Here is a 16,708-nt window from a genome sequence, read left to right as displayed (position 1 = left end):
AAAATGCATCTCTGGGTTATTTGTGGGGCATAGGAATTTGTTCTCCCCCCCTCAATATAGTCCGACCCCCCACAAGGTCTGAGGGACAGTGGACCGGCCCCTGCTGAAAAAGTTTGCTGGCCCCTGATCTGATGCATGACCTGTTATCCTTAGTTGAAAGAGAGAGAGGAAAACTTGTATGTAACAGAGGGGGGAAATTGTAACCAGCAAGGCCACAAAGGTCGTGAAATGCAAGAGCCACAGTAGGTCTGCATACCCTCAAAAGTGGTAATTGGTGCTAATACAGTCTTCCTAGCTTTGCTGTGTTAGTTTAGCACCTCTGGTAGGGGAGAGATCCCACAATTCCTGGGATTTAGTTTCAACTGAATGCTAGCTGAATGCTAGCTGAAGTAGAGAGGAGCACTTTCCTTCTGTGGGTGACCAATTTCTTGCTAGACTAATCAACCACTCCCCCAAATAATGCACATTGGTGTTCTTGCAGGCAGCCTCAGACAGGGCAGCATGTGAATTTTTTCTCTTGAGTGCGCACATTTCCTATCTCCCACCCACCCACCCACTAGAGTGGGATGGGACCTGAGAAGAGCAACTTAAGGAAGGCTGCTGCTGCTGCTGGAAGCAAAAGTGGTTGGGTGGCACTCCTATTTGAAATACTTTCCAGACTTCCAGGTGAAGATGGCAACGATTGAGGCTGCTTTGTCCTTGAGTTCCATGGTCTGTTCTAGTTTTAATTTGCTTTATCTTGATAGCAGTTGATGGTGGTTGCCACATACAGTGGTGCCTCGCAAGATGAAATTAATCCGTTCCGCGAGTCTCTTCGTCTTGCGGTTTTTTCGTCTTGCGAAGCACGGCTATTAGCGGCTTAGCGGCTATTAACGGCTTAGCGGCTTTAAGAAAAAGGAAACAAACTCGCAAGAACTCGCAAGACGTTTTGTCTTGCGAAGCAAGCCCATAGGGAAATTCGTCTTGCGGAACGACTCAAAAACCGGAAAACTCTTTCGTCTTGCGTGTTTTTCGTCTTGCGAGGCATTCGTCTTGCGAGGTACCACTGTACAGTCAAGAAGCATATCTGTTTTACTTCTATGTGGACTTAAAAGCCATTTATTTTAATTGGAGGATAGGAGATTGGAGAGCAGCTCTTTTGGCTCAGAGTTTTAAACTGATAAACGCTTAAAATACCTTTCTTGACCAAAAGATACTCTGTAGTTTTAACATGGTTATTACATGTGTACAGACCTATAGTACTTCAGAACTCCAGAAGTGTCCATTGCCAAATTTAGTCCTGGAATATATGCTGCACTATTGTGACTCAGCAAGGGATGCAGATGTAACTTTATTCCCCCCCCCCAAAAAAAAATTCATTTTATAACACAACTAAACAACACAAAAAGAAAAAAGAAACAATTACAAACAAATTCTTGTCTTATCCTTATTTTTCTAAACATTGTTAGGTGGGCTTCTCCAAGTCCCCCCATCTGATTTTTGTTTTACCTCATCTTTAGCAGTTTACATATATAATAATTTTTAACCATTTTTTTATCACGCTTACTTTTACCATAAAAATCTTCACATTTTATCACTTACAAATAATACTATTTTAAAATTCACTATCTTCTACTTCTAACCCTACAGCCTATATCCACTTCCGAAGTTATTCTAAGATTTAAATATTAACATATTTTTTCAGATATTCTTTCAACTTCTTCCAATCTTCTTCCACCGTCTCTTTTCTCTCTCTTTTTTTAATAAGATATTTATTGAGATTTTCAAAGTGTTACAAAATAAAATAAAAGCAGAAGAAAATACAAAATAAAAATAATTAACAAAGTAGAAAAAGGAAAAAAACCAACCCTTTCCAACCATACGAATACAAATTCAAAAATAAGAAAAAAATACAGGAAAAAAATACACCACAAACAAATTCATTATTCTCCAATCCTCAACTGTCATTACCTTCTTTCTTTGACCTCCTCCTCCTCCCTTTCTTTGTATCCTAGTTATTAATTATCCCAGCAAATCCTTTCCATATTTCATAATATTCTGTCATTACATTACCCTAAACTGTTTTAATCTTATCTTTCTATAGGAAAATAAAGCTTAAAACGTAAATCTTATCCTTACCAACTTCTCATAACCATAATATTCTTTCATAATTTTTAAACATCTTTACTAAAGCCGAGTAATTTCATTTCAACATTTTTCTGACATTCATCAATTTTATAAAACAGTTCTAATGGTAAAAAAAAGAAATGCAAACAGATCCAATCTTCATCCAACGTCCCTTCCTCCTGGTTCCGGGTTTTGTCAGTCCTTATTATCCCATCGATCTAGCCCATTAACCTGGCAACCTTATATCCGAGGCCCTCAAGTCTCTTCCATGTCCCTTCCGCGGCTCTTCTTCATATTTGTAACTGTATTTTCCCTTGTCTCCTGCTCGTGGTAACTCCAGCTTGGCAATATTTTTAACCCTTCTCGACAGATCAACCCCTTTTCCATATTCAACACTGAATTCCATATGGTATTTAAAAGCATGTTTCAAAGACCCTCCAAAATTAAGAGCCCCCACAATCCCAAACATCTCACGGCCCATTGCCAGATTTGAAAAGTCCAAACATCCCAGCATAGGGGGGGTCAATCCAGCCCCCCATTTCCAAGCCAAACCAAACTTTTTCTTTCCAAATCTGGCTTTTTCCAAGTTCATTTGTCAAATCCGAAAACTCATATTCCTGTTGGGCCTGTTCTGTCAGGACACACTCCTGATTTAATTCCTGGGTGGGCTCCACATATTTTCCCACTGCCTGTTCAAAATTTCTAGGTGAAGTCGCCATCAAATTCGCCTTCTCATGTAACTGTTCCAGTAGGGCATTTGTTTTATAGAAAGCACACAACAAAGCTTCTGAATACATTGTCCTGCAAGGTCAAATGCCTATTCCCACGATTGTAATCTGTAACAGCTGCCGGCTCCCTGGAGTTGGTTACAGTTTCACAGTCTCCCTCTGGGGGGAAAACTTCTATTTGTTCTTGCAACAAAGTTTCCCTTTTTGAGATACTTTGTCAATATTTATTCCTTTAAAGTGCGAAGGGAAGCAGTGGAATCACTATGTTTCTCTTCTTTTAGCTATCTGTCAAAAACGTTTGTCTCTGGTCAGTGAACTTCAAACATCAGTCCTAACACCCCGCTCCAGGATCAGGACGGAGGAAAGTTGCTTTACTTTAAACTCACTTTAAACAGTCCGAAAAAGATCCCCCTTCTTCTCCTGCTGTCGAAGGGGGGTTCCACAATTTTAAATGGTGAAATCCAATCCTTTAAAGGCGGTTTTCTGAGCTCTAGTTTACGTTGTCTTTGCTTTATTCTGTCTACAAAAGAACGGAAGGCTGACTTCCTGTTTAGACCTTCCCGTTCCGTACCAAATTAAAATAGATTTTTAAGATCCAATTCCTTTCTGCTCACAAGTCCCCATTTAATGTCCAGTTGTTCAAAGTCTAAGTACTCACGGGTGCTTATATTAGAGTCCAAATTGTCCCAGGAAAAAGGCAACGCTCTCCGGCAACGGCTATGCGGCTTCGCTCCGCGGAAATAGCAGTTGACTCACAGCACCGCGCCACTTCCCCCTCTTCACTTCGGAGCCCGTTAGTGGGTTCCTTAGTGAGTTGGGGGGCGCTAAAGGTGCCCGCTGAGTCCCATGGTCACAGGCTTCATCCGCCTGTGATTTTTAAAAGGGTCCCCGCTTCGCCGTAGCGGAGAAGACACGTTTCCCACGGAGCTAGTCCCTCCAGTTCAGAGGGAGTCCGCCATTGCCGATGGCGCCACCCCGGAAGTCTTTTCTCTGATCTCGGAGTCTCCCAGTCAGTTTGGCAAGTTCCACATAGTCCATCATCTTCATCTGCCATTGTTTGATAGTTGGTAAATCTTGTTTCTGCCAGTTCTTCGCTAGTAATATTCTCGCAGCTGTTGTGGCATACAGAAAAAAAGTAACATCCTTTCTGGGGATTTCACCCCCTCCCCCACTATACCAAGTAAAAAGGCTTCTGGTTTCTTAATAGATGTGTTTTTCAACACTTTTTTCAGTTCATTATAAATCCTTTCCCAGAAGTCTTTTACCTTGGGGTACGTCCACCACATGTGGTAAAAGGTTCCTTCTTTTTCCTTACATTTCCAGCATTTATTATCATGAGTATGATACATTTTTGCTAACTTCACTGGTGTTAAGTACCATCTGTACATCATTTTCATCAAATTTTCTCTTAATACATTACATGCTGTAAGTTTAATTCCTTTTTTCCACAATTTCTCCCAATCCACCATCATAATATTGTGCCCCACATGGGATGCAGATGTAACTTTAAAGTGCTTGCAGGAAGATTAAATTGATATATCTTACATGGAGAGCCCTGGAACTTTACATTGTGAGTGTGCAAGTATGGGACTGGAGAAGCCTTATCCCAGGTAAGAGGTTTTGCTACATACTCCTAATGAAAGCTTAGCTAACTGTTCAACTGATCTGGGCTTGCTAGGAGCTGATATATATGCTCCAAGGTAACCTCAGCTTCCTCCATATAATGAAAGCTCAACTAAGCGTAATAACAATCTTGGCATAACAGACTCTACCACAACAGAGACTGAAACTCCTTCACTGTGGGAACTTTTACGCCACCAATGTCTCCTGTCTAAACAAACAGCAGAGGGAATCTTAAACAGAATTGACACATTGGAAAAGGAAATTTTGGGTTTGAATGCCATAATTGGTGCACTGGCTGTGTTAGTGAAGACAGGAATTCTGACTGTAGCCCTGCAGATAAGACCTACCAGCAAAGAAACTGAAGTTAGTGGTGGTTTGAAGGTACATCAAGATGGGAATAGGTCTGCATTTGCTGAGACCCTATCAGATTCAGTAACCAAACAGTTAAATTACATCTATGAAGATCGGACCTTAGAAACCTGCTTTTACACCAAAATGAATGCTCAAGAAATGGATTTGTGGGAGTTGTTTTCCATTCTCAACCCTTTCAGATTCAAGCCTCCTGGTAGTGGATTAGTATTCTGATAACCTACTTGCTACCATCCAAGGAAATGATCTCAGCCCATCACCTGATCTAATTTGTTTAAGCCCCAATCTGGCATCTTTCAATGGAACTCCAGATGCTTTAGGTCATCATTCCCAAGTTTCCTGCTCTACAGCGGAGACAAGAGGAAAAGGCAGAAAACGATGAATTAATAAACCCACTTTGAAAGGTAGTGAATGAGGGAGAAAGTTCAAATTTCAGTGATGATTCTTCTAAAAAGAGGTCCCCAGATGTTCTGCAGGTGGTCATTCATAACTGGCCAATGAAGAAAGCCAGTGGAATAATGAAAACAGAATCTGAACTGCAAGCAGGACTGAAAGGTTGCCCACCTCTGACTTGGTAGTACAGGCAAACCCCCCTTTATGCATGTTCAATGTGTGCACACGTTGCAAAAGGGGGTGGGACGGAATGGGGATGTTTGCAGGCTTTTTCAGTGGCATTTCAAATATACACAGAATGTGTGGTGCTGGTGAATGTAACTCCAGTGTAAATGGGGGGTTGTCTGTACAATTATTTCCTTTGTATGCAGATGGCTCCAGTTTCAATCTGGCATCTCCAGACAGGACTGGAACTCTGGAGAGCCCCTACCAGATAGAGTAGGTAGTACAGGCAATGACCAGGGCATGTACACCAAACCTGTGCAGGCCTGTGCAACTACACTTGCTAACTAAATTCTTCTGGAGGTTCCTGCAGATAAAATTAGGCCCCCTTTCTCAGTGGGGAATCTAGCATCTGCAGTTAAAATAATTTCAGGTAGTAGGTGATGGGAAAGACCCTTCTCTGCCTGAGTCCCTGGAGAGCCATTGGCAGTCAGGGCAGGTAATACTGGTTTAGATGGAAAACCATCTCACATGTCACACAAGTTGTTTTCCTCTTATTATCTTTTATGGCTACTAAAAAGGAACCCTAGTTAACTGTTTTGCAGATTTTTTAATATATGTACTTTGAAAAGCTGCAGATAGCACAGACCATTTTAGAAGGATTCTTCATTTTTTATTCTCTGTTGCCTTCTCTACATTGATGTGGGTTATGACGTATGAGTGCATCAACTTGAAACAGCCTGCTTCAGCCTGGTACCCTCCACTCCACTGATCATTTACATGTAGTTTGGCCAGTGGTTGGGGATGGTGGAATTTGTCTTAAACATATGTAGGATACCAGGTTGGAGTTGGCTGCCTCAAGAAGGCATGCAATTTCCCTCGGAACTACTTTTTCCTCAAATGCAGATTTTAAAGGATTGCTCATATTAGTATCAGTTGGTTGGTTGACTAATTACCAATTAGTTAATTGTCAGGGCTCTCTCCCAATTTAAAATACAAAGAAGAAACTTAATTGACTGATAGCCCTAGTAATAACCAACCCTCTGTGCTCTTAAAAATGGGGACAGAATGTAGATGTAACCAGACTTTCAACCCCCCTCCCTTCTTGCATCCTGCAACGTGACTTTGTACAAAATGAGTGTTGCCTGTTGCAGCTGCTGCTTCCAGAGAACTGTGCAAACACCTTCATTTTTTAAAAATCCCTGGGCAGATGGTAGGGCTTCTCAGAAGCTTCAACTCCTTTGAAGCTGAGCACTACTTCCATTTATTATACATTACCGTTTTTGTTTTGACTTTCTTTGAAGGATCTCTGGGTGGCATACTGCTCTTGCCCTCTGAGGTAGGCTGGGTTGAGAGATAGTGACTGGCCCAAAGTCACCCAGTGAGCTTTATGGCTGACTATGGATCAAACGTATCCATTCTTGAGGAAATCAGCCCTGAGTGTTCACTGGAAGGACAGATCGTGAAGCTGAGGCTCCAATACTTTGGCCACCTCATGAGAAGAGAAGACTCCCTGGAAAAGACCCTGATGTTGGGAAAGATGGAGGGCACAAGGAGAAGGGGACGACAGAGGACGAGATGGTTGGACAGTGTTCTCGAAGTGACAAACATGAGTCTGACCAAACTGCGGGAGGCAGTGGAAGACAGGAATGCCTGGCGTGCTCTGGTCCAGGGGGTCACGAAGAGTCGGACACTACTAAACGACTAAACAACAACAGCAGCAACAACAACAACAAATGGATCTGAACCCGAATCTAGTGCTCTTTCTGCTGCTTGCACCTTGAATAGAGTGAGTTAGCTCTTTAGGAAATGTTAGAAGCAGTGGCAGAATTTCCCTTGATAAAGAGAGAACACATTTCAAAACTTGTCTGTCAGTCCAGCCATTGGGTGCTTTCATCTTGCTTTTTAAAAAATCCTTGTTATTTGTGCTACCTGTTTGCCCTGAGCCATCTAGATCCATCAGCAGAGAGTAACACGACATGGCTCAGTTTTGAAGGTATTTCCTTAGCCTACGACTTTGTTTGCATGCTTGGATGGGCAGCTTGAAATTTCCCCTTCACCAATTACTTATTTGGTCTCTTTCTGCACCGCCACCCCACCCACATCTCTCTTTCTTCAAAAGTAGTGATTCCCCCCCCCCCTAGTTAGCAGCTGTCTAGCTGGGAGTTGAAACTTTTCACTCAGGGTTCCTGAAGGAGGGACAATGTGACCAGTGCTTCTAAATAGTTTTGGGTGTTATTTTTGTTGTTTGGACAAGAACCATAGCAGCATGTTCTCCCTGCTTGATTTGGAGACCTTTTTCTCTCCTTGGTTGGGGTAGGGGAAGGACAGAAATGGAGTGGAAGTGCAGCTGAGCCCTTTATACAAAACAAGACGACAGGCAGAGGGCACAGAGTTCAGTGTCACATTACATGGTACAGGCTTTGAAGACTGGCCAGCAACAGACCTAAGTGTCTGCATCCACCCACCAGGACCTTTGCCAAAGGCTTCCGTATTTGGATCCACTTTATCCTCCACTTCCAGGTGTTCTTAAAGGCCCTGTATTGAAACAAGCATGGTTAAGGGATGGTTGCCAGCTGGAGGGAGAGGGGGACCTCATGGAATACCTGCAGAAACTGAGGTCTAAGGAGGTGTGTCAAAACACAATACCCTCCAAAACAAAATGTACAAGCAGAGGCAGGACCCCTCCCTCATGCTCCCTTCCAGTAACCATCCTGGATGCTTAGATGCACAAGATCCTAAAGTGACATGATTTTGATAGGTTGGAAAAATACTTTTCCAGCCTCTCCTCACGTTTTGTTTGGTGTGTCTGGACCAAGGAAGCAGTGTCAAACTGTCTTGCTTCATCTTCTTCCAGTAGCTGCATTACAGTCCAGGAGACTTGGTTGCCCAGCCTCTCTTTCCTTTGAAAGTGTGCAGATATTGGGGTTTATGAACACACCCACACCTCCCACCTCCTTACCCCATATGTCTTGCAGAGGTCCTCCTGTTCTGTCTGCAAACTATGGGCAAGGTTGACTTCTCAAGGATGGGGGCCTAGAAGCAGCTTTAAGACCCTGATGTGGTGAAAAGTGGAATAAAGTCTGTGTTCTATGTTTATAATAATATCTTATTCTCTTGTTAATTATGCTGTTTTAAGTGTTCATTTTATATTTGTCTTCCTTTGGTAAGGTTTCCTTTTGAAATGTTTTAGGTTTTTGTTGTTTTTAACTTTGCTGCGTTGACTTCTCTATAATGTTTTATTTTGAAATGTTTGTTTCCTGTTGGTTACGTTGCTTTGAATGTATAGTTTATGTTTGACTTTCTTCAGTAATGTTTTGTTCTGGATTGTTTTATTTGATGTTTTAATGTGTTGTAAACCACTTTCAGATTTTTTCCTAAAAATATAAAGTGGTATGGAAATGAATAATAAGAATTATTGTTGCTGTTAAAATAAAATAAACAGAACTTGGCTTATGGAATTCCCTCCCTGAAGAGGCATTCCTGGCACCAGCATTATTGTCTTTTGGTATTAGGCACGGATTTAAAAAAGATAAATCTCACAGACTTTTTAGGTTGTTATTTAGACACACTACAATTTAATATAAATTTTCATTTAGTGTTTTTGACTTGCTTTTGCATGCCGTCCTGGAAGATTTGCTGAAAGGGGCAGTGTATAAAAATATCAGATGAATAAATAAGTTTGATTTGTGTCTGTAGCAAGTCACTGACACAGCCTCTGTGGATGCAGAGAGCTCTTTCCCACCATCCGGAACTTTAGTGGAATTAAATTGGAGCCATGCAAACCCACCCCACTCGCCTGCAATCTTTTCTTTTGGTCCCAGCCCCTCCTCCTGCTGCCAGCTGTTTAAGCTGATCTGTAAAGAATGCTCTTTTCTCTGGCTTCTAGGCTTGGATTATACAGCTCTTTAACCAGCTCTCTCCAATCCAGCAAAAGTAGCATGGCGGTGCAGGGGTCGGGGGAGATCTGGCAAAGTCTGTTGCCCTATGGCAGTTGTTTCTTTTTCACTACCCCTCCCTTAAATATCATTCACATTATGGTGCTCCATATAAAGAGGCTAGGAAGTGGGTGTAAGGTACCTGTAATGGAGGTGCCCCATGGCTGTGGGTATTAATATACAGATGACTTACTAGAAAAGATTAGGGGACAGATTAAAAACAGGAAAAGAATCGGAAACTGAGAGCCTTTTCTTACATACTGGACTCCATTTTAACTGTATGGAAATGCTAGAGAAGGCGGCCAGAATGTTTTCTAACTTCTCAGGAATTGTAGACATTGTCATTTGCTTTAAATTTATTTTGAATCTTGAGGAAAGGATATAAATGACACTGGCCAATTTTTTTTATTTTCATGTCTTTTTATATGCTTTCCTATAATGAAAGATACGATTTTAGCTCAATTGGTAGAGCATGAGACTCTAAATCTCAGGGTTGTGGGTTCGAGCTCTGTGTTGGGCAGAAAGATTCCTGCATTGCAGGAGGGTGGGCTAGGTGACTCTCGGGGTCCCTAGAACTCTACGATTCTATGAGAAGAAGGCTACCTCAAGACAATGATGGCTTAGTAAAACAGACCAGGGGGAAACCCCAGTTTCAGTGCATGAGGAATACAATCTTCTCAATAAATTCATAATAGGAAAAGAAATAATGGGTCTGCATGAGTAGGTAAGCTATGCAGGAAAAGTGGGGGAAATCGATTCTCACCTGATTTTAAACTTTCCTCCCTTCTCCCCTGGGGGCAATTTTTACTTACCACAGGTGAGTGGCTTTATCTACATTTCTATCTGGATTTCAGTCTTGGCACCTCCTTCCTTACTCCCCTCTTTTGGGTTACAAATAAAACCTGAAACAATAATTAAAATTGCAATTCATAATAGAAACAATGCTAGTTTATGCAGCACTAAAACAAGTGTATTTTTTTCAACTTGCTGGAATGCAATTAGCAAGGGAGGTAGGCTTCCCTCACTTGAGAAGACCTTTATGATCTATTTCCCCCCTCTTTTTTTAATGGCATCTTTTTAACTTGAGCCACATTTGGTTTTTAGATCGGTTGTTGTAATAATCCTGCTTCTGCTATCTGGCTGCCCACCTCAAAGTGGGGTTGATTGTTGCAGTCAAGGACACTGTGGGAAGCAACCTATTACTTATGGTGGGCTATTCACGCATGCCAAATAGATGAGGAGAATACCTTAGTTTGTTTACAATGTGCTTTTTAATTTTTTTATTGCTCCACATATATACAGTAATGTTGTAATTCTTACAACACCCCTGAAAAGTGGCCCTCCATTCTGATTCAGAGCTTGCATGGCCTCTACTGATCCAGATGTTGCAGAGCTGAGTATTATCAGCCAGGTGTTCACACCTCGCCCCAGATTTCCTGATGACCACTTCCAAAGGCTTCATGTAGATTTGGGACAAGATGCCACCCTGTGGCACCCCAGGGGGGCGGGGAGACAATCACTCAGTGGTAATACCTGAAACCAACCTTGGGTATAGAATCTGAAGCACTATAGAACAGTGCCTCCAGTACCCATCCCACTAAGTCGACTCAGAAAGATAACATGGTCAATGACAGCAAAAACTGCTTGGAGATCATGTAAGAATAACCAGTTTGCACTTTCCCTGTTCTCCTCTCCATAAAAGTAATCCATCAGTGCAATGGATTTTGTCCCAGTGAACCTTTCCACAGCATTTGATTCCCCCCCACACCTGCTTGTTTTTCTCCCCTTTGAAAAAATACTCTGCTATTACTTCCCCTCCTTCGCACAATTGTTTTTCTGTGGCACTCCCGGCCCTGCTAAACTTCTGCATCCTGTTTTACCGCTGCAATATCAACTCTCTCCTTCTCATGATATTTCCCAGCTGCGTCTTCGTTTCGCTGAATTACTTGTGTCAAGGTATGTTAAGTTTCTGGAAGCAAGCCAGTTTCCCCTCCCTCCCCCTCTCGTGTGTGTGTGTGGGGGGGGCGGATTGGAGTGCAGAGGGGAAATAACTGTTATGGGGTTTCAGGTTTTCCTGTGTGTTGCTTTCTGTATGTTCCCCAGATATCTCACAGCACATCTGAGTTAGATGTGTGCTGCCAAACAGCAGGAAGCTTTCTCTAAAATGCCAACAAATCTCTCCCCTCCCCATCCACCCTGCACCTCCCTCCCTCCTCCCTCCCGCTAGTCTGGGAGGGAGGAAGAGGCGGGGCTAGTGCCATACACAGGGAAGTAACCTTTCTGTTCCCTTGCTAGGAGTAGGACAAACAGGAATTGCTGGCCCATGAGAAGTGGCAGCTAGCCTGTCTAACAGCTCCCCATGACGGCTGCGATATGGAAGAGAATTAATGGGCTAGTGAGTACCGGGCAGGAGGGGGAGGGAGCTGAGCAGCCAACCACAATCCCGGTGTTCTGGGTGGGGTGTGTGTGTATGTGTGGCATCTTAAGCTGCGCTTGTCACTCTCATAACTACTCTTGAGAGCCTTTGGGGGAAAGCAGGGAGGTGCCTTGGGAGCCTCCAGCCTCTGTTCATTGGGGGGAGAGCCCAGTTGATGATGGTGATGATTACCCTGGCTTGATGGAGGGACGGTCTTTGTGGTTCTGTTTCTCTTCCTCTCTCTCTTTAATTGTTGTTTAAATCATGTTAACTCCTGTTGTTCGGCTGGAACTCTTTACCTTCCCATAAGTGATATTTGAAGCTTTTACTTGAAAGCCCAGTAAAAACAGAGTCATCTTTTTCTCCCTCTCTTGCGTTTATTTTTTTGGATCTGCTATTAGGCAGGGCTGTTTGCACTTGGAGGCAGGTTTTCTGCTGGGAAAGTCATTTGTTTAAGCATGGTTATGCAGCCCTTTGAGGAGTAGTGAACATGTATCCAACTTGGCTTTGTTTTCTTTCTTTTCCCGTTCAAGAAAACATGCCAATTTTACAGTGCTTTATTCAGAACCTGAAATTTGGAGTGTGACTTGCAAGTTTTGAAACACTAGTGAATATTCCTGTGGCAAAAAAGGGGTGTAAACAAGTGGACAGGGACCGTAGTGGTGTTTGGAGGGGTGGGGGCACACCTGCATGTCATAAATGGTGGGGACAGGTAGCAATGGGCACAGAAACTCTGCTTCTGAACATTGCGGGGGTTTGGGGGCTGTTGTTGACACTCTTTGTTTTCAGGTATCTCTGAACATTGAGGACTACAAACTTGCTGCTTTTGTTTGTTTGCAAAAGCGTTAAAATTGACAATCAATTGAAACTGGGGATCTCAGGAGTCAATACTCCTGGGCAGAATTGTAGAATACAGACTTGTTGGGTGAAAAACTTGAATGAACCCTGGAATCTTGTACACAGATCCCTAAATCAAGAAGCTGGAGTCGTCTAATGTGTGTGTCTGGGCAGTCCTGCTATTAATGGTTCCTTTTATACCTCAGCTATTTTTATTGATGGCATGTGCACTACAGCCCGGCCAGCAAAACAGAGGTGCCTGGGGTTTATTTTGGTGTCATTGAATAATCTTCAAACATTTCATCGCCCATTTCCTCCTTGGCATAGTAGAAAACTTTGACAAGTGGGGGGAGCAGAAGTACTCTTGTTTAATTTTTTTTTTAAAAAGAATGTTCTGGACCACTGGTGATTCCTGAAATGGCTCCATTAGCTGGCAGGAGGTCTTGTTAGAAAGCTCCCAGCTTGCTTGATTTCTTTTTTAAATTGTGTTCCTAGTCCTCAGGGTTTCAGGCACATATTTGTCTCAGAATGCCAAAAGGTCACAAATATGGAACCAAATGCAAAGGAAGCCCAAATTGCTACATTTTTAAAATGAACACCTTTTGATTTACAAAACCGGTGTTGTTTGTCTTCAACATTACTGAGAAGTATGCCAGAATTCCCTGTTTAGAGATGGGAACTGAGACTGTGAATATGTAACTTGAGCGTATGTTTCCAAGCGTAAGGTCCCCAGGAGCAGTCTCTAGATACAGCTGGGAAACACTCCTTGCCTGAAAACCTGGAGGGCTGCTGCCAGTTAGTGTAGACAATACTGAGCTAGACAGACCAGTGGCCTGACTCTGTATAAGGCTGCTTTCTTGGTCCAACTCATTGGTTGCACCACACACTCTTGTTCATGGATGTTTTGGCACTTGGGATTTCTGATTCTATGACAAGGTTTTTTAAAAAAAATTATTTAAGAGCTCAAATTCTTCCACATTTTAGTGCACATCTTTAAGAAGATAATTTATTCAGAGGGCTCGAACAATTTGCTTATGTTAGAAATCTGAATTGTAAATTCAGATGCTCTTAAATATGAGTAGGATCCCTGTCTTACCTTGTACGTGAGTGGCGAATACAGCACAACTCATTGGCCTGTGTATCATAAGCAAATTACCTTTTTATGTCTGGCCACCTGGTTGTTACTTTCATTTCAGCGTTTAAGCCTTTGATTCAGGAACTCTTCATGACTTCCTGTCTGGTGTATGCTTTTCTTCATTAAAAAAAAAATACTTCGAAGTGTCACAAGGCCCCAGAAACTGCATGCTATCTGCCCAGAAAGTTTAGAAATACTCCTCAGGTACTTATTTACGTTCCTTTATCATTTGCTATAGGGAACAACATATCCCATTGGCTCAGTGATGGAACATGTTTGCAGTGTTAGAAACTGAGATATGAAAGCTAGGAGCTAAATAGCACCTTAGACCTAGGTTATGGGCGCTACAACGGAATGTCTAGGAACACTTTTTTCCTTCCACTCTGCAGTTTTAATCTGATATCTTAGGCACAGTACTGTGCCCACAGCTCAGAAACTGCGTGCACCAATGAAATTCCCTGTCGCAAAATGCACTTAGAACAATGGGAATTTCAAACACGGCATGTTTGTCACATGCAAAAGATCCCAGTCCAATCTCCAGCATCTTTGATAAGACTGGGAAATGGCTCTTGCCTTGAACCCTGGAGAGTCACTGCCAATCATTGTAAACTAGGCAGTGCTGAGCTAGATGGACCAATGAACTCTCTGTAAGGTACTTTCCTATGTTCCAGGTCATATTTTGATATTGATCTTGGATGTGTTATAGCCGTGTAGTGCTGTTTGCCATCCCCATGTTAAATGTGGTTGAAAGTGGCAGTATTCATATGAACATAAGAAGAGCCTGCTCAAATATGGCCAGTGGCCCATCTGGTCCAGCATCCTGTTCCCACAGTGGCCAACCAGACACCTATGGGAAACCCGCAAACAGGATCCGAGCATGAAAGCACTCTCCTCTCCTGCTGTTTCCAGCAACTGCCTCCAACCATGGAAGCAGAGCATAGTCATCATGGCTAGTAGCCATCAGCAGCTTTCTGCATAATACTGTGCATCCTCAGTGAGAAAATCAGGAATAGATGGTCAACTTCTTTGAAAGACAGCATGTCCACCATTGCAGGAGTCCAGCAGCAGTGGCTGCGTTCTCATGTAACCATGGCTTGGTGGCGCTACATGGATGAGCTCAAGCAAAGCATTGGGCTTGTGTGTTGCCTCCTTCAGGAGGAGGATTTCTGCTGAGTTTTCTTTTTCTTTTTATTGGTGTCATGTAAAGACTATTGATGTCATGTTTGGTTCCAAGGTTTAAAGCAGGGGTCAGCAAGGTTTATCTTACCTGGGCCGGTTCGGGCCCACGGAGATCCCTCCTTGGTTGGATCGCTTCCGCCCGCAATTTTCGGCGTCTGTGCAGATGTGATTTTTAGCATCTGCACATGTGAAGACGTGATTTTCAGTGCTGCATAAGCGAGTCCCCGCGCTGCGCCTGTTTAGCACAGCGTGCGAGCTGGCAACTGAGTTCAGAGGTGGCTCATGGGCCGGTCAAACGACCTCCACGGACTTCTTCTGACCCATGTGCCCTAGGTTGCTGACCCCTGGTTTAAAGCAAACACCAGTAAGCTTTTTTTCTATAACAAGCCAACTTCAAACCATGGGATATGAAGCTGGTTTGGGTTTTAAATTCCTGGTACAAAGATAAGGCCAAGCTTGAGGTTCTTTAAAAACTGAAAGGAAACTCAGCAGAAGTCTTGCAGCCACCTGAGAGGAGGCAAGGAGTACTCTGGGGCTATGCATTGCTTGTGTTAGTTGAGTCTCATCTACATAACCCTAAACCTTGGTCTAGGGTTGCGTGCAAACGTGGGTTGTATAGGAGCTGGGTGTTCAGTCAAGGATTGTACAAGGAGGCCCCACATGAAGGGAGTGGAATGCCATAGAGCATGCCCCAGAATCTTCTGCTGCTCTGTGCAGAGGTGTGTGTTTCCAGATTGCCTGGTGCAGAAAAGGTAAGAATTTCTTGAAAACTGGTGGAATAGAGCTGTTCTCTCTCACGAATGCTTCACATCAGCTGCTGTGACGCTGTCATGCTTGACCGAGAAGGAAGGAGCCCATCTGTATACCCTTGAGGGCATAGGAGTGGTGTGTTTGCGTGAGAGTTAAACTGAAGTTTGATCTGCCCATGCTCATCACCCGTATAAGGTTGGGGGGGGGCTGGACATTTTTTTCCTCATGGCAGCCTTCCAGGGAGCAGTTTGAAATGGAGTTGAAGAGGACAATATGGCTGAGCCTAGAAGGAAGGACGTGTGTGACCATTTGGGATGGAGAGGACAGTTGATGGCACATAGGATGAAGTGGAAACGGTAGCTGTGAGAGAGGGGAAGCAATGAGCTGTGCAGACTACTGAAGGCAGAGACCAGGGTTGGAAGCTTTCCAGGCTCATGGTTGCCTGGGCATCTAAAAGAAATTGTTGCTGGCACTTAAGAATTTGAAATATTCATGTGGGGCTGACGATGTTTTCTCCATAACCACAAGTGCCAGGGATGTCCTCCTTAAAAGAGAGTCGAATGGCATTAGCTTTTATTTTATTTTTAGTGGAGAAATCATGAGTGGGTTAATTCTGAAGCCTCTTGAGTTCTCTCTATTGCTTGGCTAGCATTCTTTACTCCCGACCACATTATCTCCAGTGACATGTTTTGCTTCTCAACAACTTTTGCTGCTGCTGTTAGCAGGGACTCGAAGGTCACAGGCTCATGCTGGCCAGGAGAGCTCTGCGGCAGTGTCATATTCTGTGATGACCATGACGTGGTGGTGAAAATATGGGTATTTCATATAAGATGGAATTTAAGGAAGGGTCATGGCTCATTTTACATCACCTACCCAGATCCCCCCCAAGTGAGGTTTTTTTGGCACCCCTTTGCCTTGTAAACAAGTTGCCCCAGAGCATGCTCACTCTGGCTCATGAGTGGCTCTTATCTTTAAGTAGAGTACTGGTGTCAGACTTTGAGATACTGCAAATCTTTTGGCCAGTTAAAGGCGTCCTGGCGGAAGGCTGGAGATTGTTGCCGAAATGTGACTG

At 43.2% G+C, this 16,708-nt stretch overlaps 1 protein-coding gene across 9 annotated transcripts in view; it reads left to right on the top strand.

Annotated features, from left to right (window-relative positions):
- Nucleotides 1–16,708, top strand: part of MARK2 (microtubule affinity regulating kinase 2) — a 112,895-nt gene that overhangs the window by 22,030 nt on the left and 74,157 nt on the right. The window contains exon 1 of one of the 9 annotated variants that reach the window (XM_082202719.1): nt 11,571–11,714. The exons of the other annotated variants lie outside the window; for them this stretch is intronic. Within the exon in view, the coding sequence (XP_082058845.1) occupies nt 11,679–11,714 (36 nt within the window). The 5' untranslated portion in view covers nt 11,571–11,678. Of the gene's footprint in view, nt 1–11,570; nt 11,715–16,708 lie in introns of those variants that run through there. 9 annotated transcript variants of the gene reach the window in all.

This window comes from Podarcis vaucheri, assembly GCF_965113315.1.
Source record: "Podarcis vaucheri genome assembly, chromosome: 16".
Taxonomy (NCBI): domain Eukaryota; kingdom Metazoa; phylum Chordata; class Lepidosauria; order Squamata; family Lacertidae; genus Podarcis; species Podarcis vaucheri.
This window is presented reverse-complemented; position numbering and strand designations above follow the sequence as displayed.